The following is a 14,091-nucleotide window of genomic DNA, read 5'->3' on the forward strand; positions in this document are numbered from 1 at the left end:
TCCGGGGCAGGCACCGGAGAGCCGCCGTCCTCCGGGGCAGGCACCAGAGAGCCGCCGTCCTCCGGGGCAGGCACCGGAGAGCCGCCGTCCTCCGGGGCAGGCACCGGAGAGCCGCCGTCCTCCGGGGCTGGTACCGGAGAGCTGCCGTCCTCCGGGGCTGGTACCGGAGAGCTGCCATCCTCCGGGGCTGGTACCGGACGGCTGGTACCGGAGAGCTGCCGTCCTCCGGGGCTGGTACCGGAGAGCTGCCGTCCTCCGGGGCTGGTAGGGGAGAGCTTCCGGGATCCCAGGCTGGTACGGCAGAGCTGCTGTGATCCGGGGTATGTACGGGAGAGCTGCTGTGATCCGGGGTATGTACGGGAGAGCTGCGGTGATCCGGGGCTGGTACGGGGAAGCTGCGGTGATCCGGGGCTGGTACGGGGAAGCTGCGGTGATCCGGGGCTGGTACAGAAGAGCTGCTGTGATCCGGGGTTGGTACGGGAGAGCTGCTGTGTTCCGGGATGGGAGAGGTGCTGTGATCCAAGGCTGGTGTGGGAGAGCTGCTGTAATCCGGGGCTATAACGGGAGAGCTGCTGTGATCCGGGGCTGGTACGGAAGAGCTGCTGTGATTTGGGACTGGTACCGGAGAGCTGCTGTGATCCAGGGCTGGTACGGGTGAGCTGCTGTGATCCAGGGCTGGTACGGGTGAGCTGCTGTGATCCAGGGCTGGTACGGGTGAGCTGCTGTGATCCAGGGCAGGTACGGGTGAACTGCTGTGATCCGGGGCAGGTACGGGAGAGCTGCTGTGATCCGGGGCAGGTACGGGAGAGCTGCTGTGATCCGGGGCAGGTACGGGAGAGCTGCTGTGATCTGGGGCTGGTACGGGAGAGCTGCTGTGATCCGGGGCTGGTACGGGAGAGCTGCTGTTATCCGGGGCTGGTACGGGAGAGCTGCTGTGATCCGGGCTGGTACGGGAGAGTTGCTGTGATCCGGGGCTGGAACGGGAGAGCTGCTGTGATCCGGGGCTGGAACGGGAGAGCTGCCCGGATCCAGGGCTGGATGGGAAGAGCTTCCGGGATCCCAGGCTGGTAGGGCAGAGCTGGCGTGATCCGGGGCTGGTACGGGAGAGCTGCTGTGATCCAGGGCTGGTGTGGGAGAGCTGCTGTGATCCGGGCTGGTATGGGAGAGTTGCTGTGATACGGGGCTGGTACTGGAGAGCTGCTGTGATCCGTGGCTGGTAGGGGAGAGCTGCCCGGATCCGGGGCTGGTAGGGGAGAGCTTCCGGGATCCCAGGCTGGTACGGCAGAGCTGGCGTGATCCGGGGCTGGTACGGGAGAGCTGCTGTGATCCAGGGCTGGTGTGGGAGAGCAGCTGTGATCCGGGCTGTTGTGGGAGAGCAGCTGTGATCTGAGCTGGTACGGGAGAGCTGCTGTGATCTAGGGCTGGTGTGGGAGAGCTGCTGTGATCCAGGGCTGGTGTGGGAGAGCTGCCGTGATCCAGGACTGGTACGGGAGAGCTGCCGTGATCCAGGACTGGTACGGGAGAGCTGCCGTGATCCAGGACTGGTATCACTGAATATCGGTCTCCTGGAGGAGAGGGCCATCACCTCAAGTCTGCTAATCATCAAGGACAGCTGTGGGTCTGCCTGAGACTTGGAAGCCTGACAGAGAAGGAAGAAATGATCCTGCACCAGTTGGCTGAACGAGGTGGAAGGGCCCAGCTGCAGATTCCAGGAGAGACTCAGGATAAGCAGCCTTCTGTGGGGAGTGTGCCCAGAGTCGATCAGTGTGCCATAGGGTTTCCCAGCCTCACCACATGCCAAATATAATCCAAAATGAAATGACAACTCACCTGTGTGGCCTCAATAGCGACCGCCACACATGAAGACCAGAGAACCAGTCCTGACTCTGCCTTTGCTGCACTTCAAGGATTGCAATCTTGCACTGTGCTGCAGGAAGGAATCCGCCAGCCAACCAGAAGGCCTGCTTGATGGAAGCTGCACTGGGACAGGTGAACGCATTCTATCAGCCAGACACGAAGAGAAAGATGTGGGACAGCTAAAGAAAAAAGTGTCTGCAACTCTGACTGCTCGTGTGGAAGGCTGCGCACCCACACAGAGTCTGAGCAGGCTTCACCTCAGGTACTGCAAATCACTGAACCAAGCATTGACTGAGAACTTGACTAACCAATTTTGGTGGAATTTGTTGAAAATACTGCAGGCGCTTCAGAGAACAGCGACTCCAAGGATACAAACTCCCAATGGGTTAAAAACGCCAGACAGCTGCTCCATTTCACCATTCTGAGCCTGCAACTGTGCTTGAGTCTCTAGGTTTGGCTGGTCTGTTTAGTAACCTCGTAGCATTCATAGAATAACTTCCCTGTTGTGATTCAAGTACTTTTCTTTTTCAGAAAAGTTCTGTGGTGGAGATTCACTTGCTGTGTTTATTGTTTGACTGCTTGAATTCCGAGTCCTTTCCTCCCACACCACCTCCCTGGGACCATGTGGCCTGCCCACCTTCCCTACCCTGAGAGTCCAGTGTAGAAAGGGTGCACGTGGCCTAGTTTACAGCTCCAAGTATGAGGGACCCCAGAAAGCAGAGGCAAAATACACCAAGCCCCATGGTTGTAGTGTAGCAGTACCTACCTGGCCTTGTGGCCCCCAAGAACCGGTCAACCTCAATAATGTCTATTTTTGGGACATCAGATCCAAAACGTTTGAAATTTAAAACAAACCTCCCTCAGACGACTTCAATCACCTCAGTTCAAAAGCATCCTCACCTCCTTAAACTTAGATTCAAGATCTCCCGCCCATCACCCGTGCAATGTGGTTTATCTCAGATACAACACCTCCCTCACTGCTGTTGGTCCAGTTTAGAGGGTGTTGGGGCAGTCGCGCTTTGTGGACAATATTCAGCAAAAAGTACGTAGCGAGGGGAGATGATGCACGAGGTTGACCATCCCCAGGTGCCAGAGCACTTAACTTATTAGAAAAGCAATGACCAGTATAAACATGGAGCAGCACACTGGGAGGGGGGGATCCAGCCCTAGATACCCACCGTGAGTGAAGCAAAAAAGCAGAGCTCACCTGTCTGGTACAGAGCTCGGAGGGCAGCTATGTCAGAGAGGTCTTCAGTCCTCGCTCGCGTCAACCAGCGATTGTAGCTAAAAATAACAGACCAGGAAAATGTGTTAAGTTTCAGTCAGAGTTCAAGTTAAGCTCAATCAGATTACAGAAACTTGGTTGTGAAGTTTGACTTCCAAATGCAACTGCAACAGTTCCACCGCCACACTGGTGCATTTTTCCAGTTTGTGTGGGATGTGATGCAAACAAAGGTGGTGAGTGAACACTATATCTGTGCAAAATACTAGTACGTGGCGTGCAGATGTGTCCCAGCTCCAAATAACACACAGTTAAAGTGCCCATATGGCTACTAAGGGTGCAGTCACCACACTATAGAACAAACCACTAAACTGGTCCATATATCTCCAAGCAGATGTATCCTCAATGTATGTATTTGACATTTTTTCCATTTCTATGTGCGTTTGTGTATTGTAGAGACCCAGGCCAGAGAACAATGGAAGCCTTGGTCAAGTAAGGGAATTAGGTGCCAAGATGTGCAGGTGATACACAGATGGTCGGATGTTTGCACATGCGATGAGAGATATGTCGTCATGCCGTAAATATCAACGGCGAGAGTACACAGGTGGGTTGGGACATATGTAGTTCGGACTAATTACTACTTCATGTAACCATTTCAGATCATGCGGGAAAAGGCGAGACGGGGGATGTTAAGAGGAGGAGAGGCGAGAGGAGCTGATAACAGTCTTGACTCTTTCCCTGGAGGTCAGGAGTGAAGGGCTCAGCCTCAGCCGGACGCACAGGCTGTTCCATCCAGTTGGTTCCTTGTGCTCTCTGTCCTTGGCTGGGGGTTCTTCAATACCCTCCTGGGCACTGCAAGAGAAGGCTGGTACTACTACCACCTGTCCAGGAGGGTCCATGAATGGTTGATTGTTGCTGAGAGAGCACAGGAACTCCCTGTATCTGGGAGTGATGCGCTGGCCTTACTCTGGCTACACTGGTCAGGGAGGGAGCAGAGAAGGTTGGCTCTGGGAGGCTGCTGAGCAGCACCAGTCATATGAGCACCAACAGTGGAGCGGAAAGAGCGGGCTGGGAGGAAAGCTCAATTCTGCGTAACATGTGTAGTAACTATCTGCGTAAGATGCATATTTACCACCAAGGAGTGCGAGGATTCTGTGCACGCGGCTATGAGGAGACTCAGAGATGGATGCAAAAGCACAGGTCCTTGGCACGGAGGGTGCAGGAAAGCCACTGAGCAGCATGGAATGGGCCAGTGTTCCATCCATCAATAATGCCTGTCCATCGATTATTAATGCCTGGGACCGGTTATCCGTGTCTGTCCCCATTCATTAGAATGAACTCAGTTTTTGCAAGGGTTTCGATTGAGGCGGACTGCTGATTTTGAGAAGTGGATGTTGTCCGAGGGATGTTTCGGGTGTGGGATGTCAGCTGATGATGACGCCTAAAGGTATAGTTTTGTGTCCTCATTCTGGTTTAGGGTGACACCAGTAGGGCGCCTAGAAGCTCCTTTCATAGACAAAGTATTACTGAGTGAAGACTGGTGCTCTGAGGTACTCAGTCCAAGATGTAGAGACGGTGAGGGGGGATTACTGCGGAGAGTCCGTGCGAGCACAATATGGTCTACGGTTTTAGGAGGAAAAAGTGTATAAACTCCAACATTATAGAACATAATTATATGGAAAGAAAAGTGGCTAACATGGGTCATACAGTTCAGTCTAAAGCAGAACACAGACATTTCTCTTGGATTTGAAATGGATTGATGAGATTCTCACATGATTCAGGCCAGAAATACTGCATGCAATGACAACCAGCTCAAGGATGACAGATTAAGCCAACACTTTCATCCTCGGAGGGTCTGTTGGCAGCCTTTTCCAGGCAGTTAAAACCTTGCAGAAGATTTCCTGGTCGGCTGTCTTGCTAGTAGTGAAATTTGTAAGTCTGTGTCTGAAGCACTTGGCACCTTAAAAGATGAATAAGGTCTTAAAAAACAATCAAGTCACTCCTGCGGTCTATGTAGGGATTTAAGTGGATTGTGGCCATGTGTGTCACAAACAGTCTGTTTCTGGGAAGTCTACTGGCTAGAAAGGAGGAGAACCAACTGGGGACCGCTTCAGAGAAGCTGGTGGAGGTGGTGTCAAATAGGACACAGTGATCAACAATGAGGAAGGTCACAAAGGAAAGCAATACAGACCCCAAAGGAGGATGGACAGACATGAAGAACCTGGCGATGGGCGGTTTGTTCCTGGGGCTGCATTGCACAGAGAGCCCCAGAACCCAACAGAGGAGGTGGAGGGGAATAACGAGCATTAGCTGGAAAGGTCTCCTGGTCCTGGTGTGGTGTGTTACCTGGTTGCGTGTTTGATAATGTCCAGACCAACTGCACGAAGAGGTATTTGAAAGGGAGTCGGAGGGAGGATGCTGCTGTGGGGTTATGTGGTTTTGAGGGACTAGAGATGGCTGACCAGGTTGTCAGGACTTAGGCGGGGGTGCTGCAGTGAGGCAATGCCAGCAGTGATGTTGTGAGGCCCTGGTTGTGTGCATTGTGCTCAGTTTGTACAATAATGTCGGTCTGGTTTCTCTGTCGGCTTCCAAGGTGAGTTTGATGCAGCACTCAGACAGGAAGCTTGCAGCAACTTTGCAGGCTGGGAGGAGTTATGGGGTGGATGGAACACCCAAGGTTTTCACAGGTTCCTGATTATACGCTTGCCAGCGTTGTGGTCTTGTTGGAACTGGGGGCATTGGGATTGTGGTTTGACTTTTTTATGGGCGTGGGAGTGAGTTGGTGTTCACAATGGATCTGAGACTGGCGTTTCAAATGCCAAGCCGCGGTCATCGTTATCCTTATAGGGAAGAGTGGATGGGGTCTGTTCAACGGAGCCGATGGAAGCATTTTTGTAATAGATAGTTTTTGTTAACCAATGCCCATTACATTTTAACATGACTTGTACATCATTAACAATGGAAGAATCGATACTTACTCATTTACAATTGATATTCATTTCGATTCAGGGGTCTTATTTCTCTTCTTGAGTTACTCTGCTTGTGTACTCCTCCCCCCCTACCCTCACAGAAGCCTAATTTCCCCGGTATGTTTGCCAGGGCCCCCATACTTTGTTCCATTTTTTAGGGGCAACCTCAGTTTAGGTATACTGCTATTCCCGCTCGCGAGCACCAGTCCATATCGTCATCCCAGTCTCTCCAATCTGGTGCACGATTGGGCCCCCATAGTGGAGCAATATTTCTTTTGGCCACGACTTCTGCTATTTTAAGCCATATTATTGTATACTTCGCCCATTAGTCTTCGCCAGTCACACACAAAAGCCACCAACGTGGCTCCTCTGTGATCTCTAGATTTGTGACCCGTGACACAAGGCGCGTCACTTCTGTCCAATGATTATGTACTTTTCTGCATTCCCAGATTATGTAAAGAAGGAGCCAACCTCCCCGCACTCCCTCACGCAGGATCTGGATACACCCCGACTCGTGCAGTGCAATTTCGTTCTGGATGCATACGATCTAAGTAAGATACGCAATTGGATAAGTCGAAAACGGGTCCTTATCGCAACCTCCCGTGGGCTCTGGACCGCCTCTTCCCAATCACCATCCTCAAGGATTCCCACATCCATCTCCCACGCTTCCCTCTCAGGGAAACATTTTTAAGCGATGTGGTGGTAACAGACTAAAGTTTCATTTATCCTCTGGGTGGCACTTGGATGGGGTAATCTCGAAAGGAACTGCACCGTAGTCTGTCAAATCAAGCAGGAGGGACAGGAGGCCGAAAGAGAAGCCGAAGGGATGAGGGTGGAAAAGAAGTGACACCGGTGGATCGGACTCTTTGGGAATCTCTGCGGCAACTGATCCTTCGACTACTGCTTCTCCTGCGGGTCCTCTCGTCCAGCCTGTCACTGGGCAGTAGGATTGGCTCTGCTTTGCCAGACCAAGTCTCCTGCCTCTCCTCTGGATTCCCACATCCATCTCCCACGCTCCCCTCCGATGGGAACATTTTTGAGGGATCTGGTGGGAACGGACTAAAGCTTCATTTATCCTCTGGGTGGCACTTGGATGGGGTAATCTCGAAATGAACTGCACCGTAGTCTGTCAAATCAAGCAGGAGGGACAGGAGCCCGAAAGAGAAGCCAGAGGGATGAAGGTGGAAAAGAAGTGACAGAGGTTGACCGGGCTCTGTGGCGATCTCTGCGGCACCTGCTCCTTCGGCGACTGCCCCTTCTGCGGGTCCTTTTGTCCAGCCTGTGGCTGGGCAGTAGGATTGCCTCTGCTCTGCCAGCCCAAGCCTCCTCTCCTCCTGATTCACATCCAATGTCACTTCTGAGACTGGTTCTCCTCGCCACCCATCCTATCTGACTATAGTTTTAATCTTCCTTTGTCCTCATGAAGTTCTTGTCTCCTCTCACTCCTGCCTTCATTCTCCTTTTACTTATGAAGGCGTCTTTAAATACTATCTCTCATTTTCAGCCTCTTTTTACTCCCAGAACTTTCCAACATTGGAAAAGACATTGGTTTTGATCAAGAATCTTTCCCACTTACATCTCATGTATGAGCCTCAGATGGCCTCATCTCAGGGTCCTGTTCACAGGAGGAGGGAGGAAAGGAGGAGGGCGGAGCCATGATCCATGCACAGAGTGCTCAGATGACCTCATCTCCAGGGTCCTGATCACAGGAGGAGGGAGGAAAGGAGGCGGCGGAGCCATGATCCATGCACAGAGTGCTGTTCAAAGACTGATGTTTGACTAGCTGAACTGTGCATGTGAGGGGCACAGTTAAACTACGATCCCTTCACCCATACACAATCCTTTGTAGCAGACATACTGCACATGCCTGTGGCAGCACAGTGCATCTGCTGACACGCGTCAGTCAGGGTGCATCTCAGTGCATCACGGAGGCCAATGAGGACCCCCACAGAGCAGCAGGGGCGGGACCCCCGCACGGTGCCAGCTTCTGATAGGGCGGTGCGTCCAGTCCCATCAAGCAGCTGGAAGAGGGCCCGAGGTGGAACAACGTCTCTTCAGACCTGCCCTGCGGCTCGGTGTGGTGGTCACTGGGACTCGTCACCTGGTGGTTTCAAAGTCCAGCTCTGGCTTCCTGCTCTGCTACTGCCATGGAGCCCTGAGACACCATCAAAGGGAGGATGGGGAGTATACAGATAAATACAGTGGCGTTTCTCTGTGCATCTAAGAGTGACATTTTGATTTTTAAATGGCGAGTGTAGTTTCCCAGAGTTCACTGGCAAATGATAAAATGTTCATTTAGTTCAATTCAAGCTACTATGGTTGAGCTCTGTAGCACTAATTGATCATTCAGGATGTAAAAGAAACAAGTTTTGCAGTTTTTCTTAGAATCTCATCATTGATTGTTTCTCCGAAGTAAACATGAATTGGATTCCCGTTGTGCTGTACAGTTTATGGTGTTAACACACTTCATGAAGTGTATCCCCACTGTATTATTCAATTGTTTTGTTGAGAATATTCCTTGTAAGTTATATCCAAGACGGTATTGCGTATATCTATTGTAGTAAGTTCATAATCTTTCATTAAATTGTGAAGCAGCCAACACGTGTTTCGCCCCATGTGGCTTTACCGCCGGGTGCTTTTTCAAGGCTGTAGGATTGCCAGGAAGAAAAGGTGCAGGAATGAATGTGTTGTGAGATTCTGTTTTATAATTATCTTTATAGGTGAAAAGGTATTGCCACTTAGCAATGCCCAACATGCATACCCCTTAGAATAAGCGTGTCACATGTAGAGGTGCGTCTATAACATTCATATAATGTTCATTTACCCATCATGATGCCATCGGTTCTCTCGTTTAAGGATTTTAAGTCATCAACCCCCTTGTGTACTGGCATGTGAGCATACTATTGTGCTATGTCTCTTTTTTAACATATTATAGTTCCTGGAAGTGATAACTAGTAATGGGAGTGAAAAGTATGCCCCATACTTATTTATAAAATAATTTATTCTAATATCAACGTAGCAGTAGTGGATTACCTCGTTATTTCATATAATACAGTCCTCTACTCAAGAAAAATATGTGGTTCGAAGGTAGTAAGGTATAACTTCTCAAACATAGATATAAAATGAGAAACCACTCAAACATATTGATTAAATGAACATTATAGCACAAACCTCCAACTGTTCTAATTGAGGTCACTCGAGAAATACAATTTAACCTTCCACATACATATAATTTATATAATTTAACAAAATGCCGGTTGTACCAGTATTATGAAACGTTTAGCACAACTCTATCCTATCCATCTATCTAGTATCATAAGACACTAATCGGAAGCACAGATCATTATGCGCTCACGCATCATGGACTAAATCCCTCACGTCGTTCCATCTCCGCAGTCCTGTGTTAAGCGGTGTCCACGACCGGTGACGTTTTTTAAGGGACTCAAGAGATACTGAGTCCTTCTACTATGTATTTTTATAGAAAAGCTGGCTTCCAAGGTCTAATTGCTGCCACAAAATTAGAATATCAGGTGAAGGATCAAATCATGTTATAAGTTGATTATGCTTTTCCTATGTCAAAGGACGCGAATATGAAGACAAGATCTTAATGCGCTTATATCTGTCATGGGCTAACTCCCTCATGTCGTTCTATCTGTAGGGTGCTATGTTACGCAGTGTCCCCGACTAGAGCCGTTGATAAAGGACTCAAGAGATACAGAATCCTTCTACTATGCTTGTTGCCGCCCTATTAAAATATCAGGAGAAGGATCACCTCATGTTTAAGTTAATTATGCTTTTATTGTATTGTGTTTCATAATTATATAACAACGGGTAGTATTCTAAAATGAATTGCCCATAGTGGAGATCTGAAGATAAAAGTTCAAAAATGATTTGATCTTGTATTATGTGGCGTTCGGAGTGTTTGTTACACCAAAGTTGACTGCCAAGGTCTATTCGTTGCCCACATGTTAGAATGTCGGTGAGCGATTACCTCATATTAAAAGTTTATTTGGTTTTTAGGTCGAGCTGACGTTAGCATTCATGCGAAGCATGAATGCTGTCAGCTCGACAACTAATGTGATCCGTTTTTAGGAGAGTGGACACCAAAGTGTTACGAGCGTTTTCAGTGCCGGATTTCACCTCGGGAGCGCGCAGCATTGTCTGCAGTGGCAGTGTCAGTTTCGCTTTTTTATTACTTTCGTTTTTCCCGAGGCTGGCTGAGGCTGGCTTGGAATGAACAGGCTTGCCCCCGCGCATGCGCAGAGTAACTCACAGCCCTTGCTTTTACAGACGCAGGCAGGCAGCCCCCACCCCTCTGCATGCACGCACGCACACACAGGCGAGCGCATGCACACGCAGGCACACACATACAGGCACACAGACACTCGCTCACACACACACACCCCCCTCCCCCACAGTCACACGCACGCACACATACATACAAAGGCCGCCCGCCCGCACATGCTTTCCCCGCGCCCCCCCCCTTCCCCGCGCCCCCCGCCTCCCCCGCGCCCCCCGCCTCCCCCTTCCCCGCTCAGCAACGCACTCACCGGCTTCCTTCGTGCGGCGGCTCTCCTCAGCTGCAGGGCCCGGCAGCAGGACTCTTCTTACCTCCTTCTGCACCGGGGCGCAGGGTAGGCTCCTGCCTGCTCCGGTGCTCCAAACACGGCGGCTCCGTCCAATCGAGGCTCTTCCGTGGGAGGCGGGGTAGGCTCCCACCCTCCTACTTCCTGTTTCCTGTTGACGCGCCGGCCTGCCTGACTTCCTGGTCGCAGGCCGGCAGAGTGACGGCAGTGATTTGCGGTATGTATTTAGTTAGTTATTTATGCATTTTTATATAGCGCGGACTTTACCCGAAGGCGCTATTTATTTATTTATTTTTTTGGGACGCTACCTTTTTATTTAGTTTTAAACATTGATGGCTGAATTTTATGGCACTGTACTTCTGAAGTCCCCTCGAGTTTGGTTACAATACTTTCTATCCAAGCCGATAGCGTAAGGCGTTTGGATATGTACTGATCCTGGACCCCATATCTGAACCGAGTCATCACATAATTCATAAACCGATCGAGCACTCGAAATCAAGACACGGCCCTTTTTTACACCCTTTTTAGTTGAAGTCATTTACTTTGTCCATTACCTCATAAACCGGCTTTAATAATGTTACCGCTCTTTAGGGGCTAACATGCAGAAACCCTGCAGCCTTTCGGGGGGATCCTATTCAGCCCAAGCTCATTACATATCTGCGAGGCATGCTTTATACTCAAGAGCCTCGGGGCCTCTTCGCATTCTGCAGGGGGGGCATCATTTTGCGCTCCGCCACAGCAGGCTGCCTCTCTGTGCCCGTTCTGCATTGGCGAAGGCTTGTACCCCAGCTCTCAGGCAATTCACGGGTGCTCGGACAACGGCTTTTTAACTAATTTAAATGATAAGGTTTGCGGCTATCACTTGTTTGTTTAATATTACGGGCATGTGGGTTGTGTGATGCTGCATAAACAGATGCGTTTGGAGTTTATTTACCGATCCGCTATGGAGGGGCTTTTCTTTAATCTGTTGGTGGCTGTTTTTTTTTTTTAATTTATATTGCGTCTTCATGTACACATGATGTTTGACTTTTTTGAGCAATTCGTTACGTTGGGCTTTTGTATAATTTGATACTAGCTGTTATTTTATTTATATTGCGTCTCCCGATGCTGTGTTTGCCTGCCCCGCCAGCTCTCCAAGGTTGCTATTTGTTTCTTTCCCATCTGCGTACATCACTTGCGGGATACAGGTAAATCTGCATTCTAGAGTTGCCTTTATTGTTTTGAGGCCGGGCGCAGGGGCTGCTCCGATGTTATCAAGGCTGCTATCCCACTGCTAAGGCGGTGCTGCACTCACTGCCTTGTTTATATTTGTTTTAGTTCCGTGATGCTCCGATCTTTGCCCCTTCCGAGTGGAGCTTCCGAGTGGAGCTTCCGAGTGGAGCTTCCGAGTGGAGCTTCCGAGTGGAGCTTCCGAGTGGAGCTTCCGAGTGGAGCTTCCGAGTGGAGCTTCAGAGTGGAGCTTCCGAGTGGAGCTTCCGAGTGGAGCTTCAGAGTGGAGCTTCAGAGTGGAGCTTCAGAGTGGAGCTTCCGAGTGGAGCTTCAGAGTGCAGAGTGGAGCTTCAGAGTGGAGCTTCAGAGTGGAGCTTCAGAGTGGAGCTACAGAGTGGAGCTACAGAGTGGAGCTTCAGAGTGGAGTGGAGCTTCAGAGTGGAGCTTCAGAGTGCAGAGTGGAGCTTCAGAGTGGAGCTTCAGAGTGGAGCTTCAGAGTGGAGCTTCAGAGTGGAGCTTCAGAGTGGAGCTTCAGAGTGGAGCTTCAGAGTGGAGCTTCAGAGTGGAGCTTCGGAGTGGAGCTTCGGAGTGGAGCTTCGGAGTGGAGCTTCGGAGTGGAGCTTCGGAGTGGAGCTTCAGAGTGCAGAGTGGAGCTTCAGAGTGGAGCTTCAGAGTGCAGAGTGGAGCTTCAGAGTGCAGAGTGGAGCTTCAGAGTGGAGCTTCAGAGTGGAGCTTCAGAGTGGAGCTTCAGAGTGGAGCTTCAGAGTGGAGCTTCAGAGTGGAGCTTCGGAGTGGAGCTTCGGAGTGGAGCTTCGGAGTGGAGCTTCGGAGTGGAGCTTCGGAGTGGAGCTTCGGAGTGGAGCTTCGGAGTGGAGCTTCGGAGTGGAGCTTCGGAGTGGAGCTTCGGAGTGGAGCTTCGGAGTGCAGAGTGCAGATTCAGAGTGCAGATTCGGAGTGGAGCTTCAGAGTGGAGCTTCAGAGTGGAGAGTGGAGATTCAGAGTGGAGATTCAGAGTGGAGAGTGGAGCTTCAGAGTGGAGCTTCAGAGTGGAGAGTGGAGATTCAGAGTGGAGATTCAGAGTGGAGAGTGGAGCTTCAGAGTGGAGCTTCAGAGTGGAGCTTCAGAGTGGAGCTTCAGAGTGGAGCTTCAGAGTGGAGCTTCAGAGTGGAGCTTCAGAGTGGAGCTTCAGAGTGGAGCTTCAGAGTGGAGCTTCAGAGTGGAGCTTCAGAGTGGAGCTTCAGAGTGGAGCTTCAGAGTGGAGCTTCAGAGTGGAGCTTCAGAGTGCAGAGTGGAGCTTCAGAGTGCAGAGTGGAGCTTCAGAGTGCAGAGTGGAGCTTCAGAGTGTCAAGAGCAATGCCAATAGCTCTAACTTTAACAAAGGCAAAACCATTGCATTGTAAATGCTTGTTATTTTACCGAATCACATGCTCATGCTGCTGCCTGGTTTGTCTACATGCACACAGGCAGAATCACTCGGTACAAAATGGCTCCTGTTCACTCGTCAGTACGGTCTTGCGCCGCCCCACCTTCCCCCTGCCAAATACATTCATTCCAAATACTGCTTATTTTCATATCAGACTGACTTCTCACATCTGGGATAGCAGGGGCACCTTCCACAGTGACTAGTGCTTCACAAAAAATAATTCTCGGCTAGCGCTCAGAAGCCTTGAAGCTTTGATTGAATGACACTGCAGTTTGATGCCCCGCTCGTTTTTTGATGCTATGCGTTCCAGACACTGATTTTATTAAGACTCACTTGGAGCTCTAAACTGTCACTTGATCTTTCTTTGGGTCATTTCGTTTGCCCGGAAGGACTAACATATCTGTGAAACCCTCTTCTTTTATAGTTTGAGCATCGTCTTCGTTTAGCAGGATAACATTATACATTTGAAAATGCAAATATCCGGGAAGAGCAGAGAGCAAATCTCCGCGATGTTGGGCATTCTCCTATCATAAAGGAAGCGTGTTGGTGGGACCTGTGGCATCTAACGCATCATTTAACCCTATATGCGTGGGCACCTACCACAATAATGTATAGGATGAGTTTGTTCCGTTCCCGTTTTTAATTTGATGTAAAACTCAAATCACTGCACACTCTCTACTACACACTCTCTACTACACACTCTCTACTACAGTCACTACTCTCTACTACACACTCCCTACTACAGTCACTACTCTCTACTACACATTCTGCTACACACTCTCTACTACAGTCACTACTACACACTCTCTACTACAGTCACTACTC

General features: G+C 50.1%; 1 protein-coding gene across 1 annotated transcript in view; it reads right to left on the bottom strand.

Moving 5' to 3' along the window:
- The window catches only part of GDAP2 (ganglioside induced differentiation associated protein 2), a 228,520-nt gene that overhangs the window by 26,708 nt on the left and 187,721 nt on the right, over nt 1-14,091 (bottom strand). The window contains exon 9 of the mRNA XM_078656343.1: nt 3,065-3,141. Coding sequence (XP_078512469.1) covers nt 3,065-3,141 — 77 coding nt within the window. The remainder of the gene's footprint in view (nt 1-3,064; nt 3,142-14,091) is intronic.

Source organism: Lissotriton helveticus, chromosome 8 (genome assembly GCF_964261635.1).
Source record: "Lissotriton helveticus chromosome 8, aLisHel1.1, whole genome shotgun sequence".
NCBI classification, from domain to species: domain Eukaryota; kingdom Metazoa; phylum Chordata; class Amphibia; order Caudata; family Salamandridae; genus Lissotriton; species Lissotriton helveticus.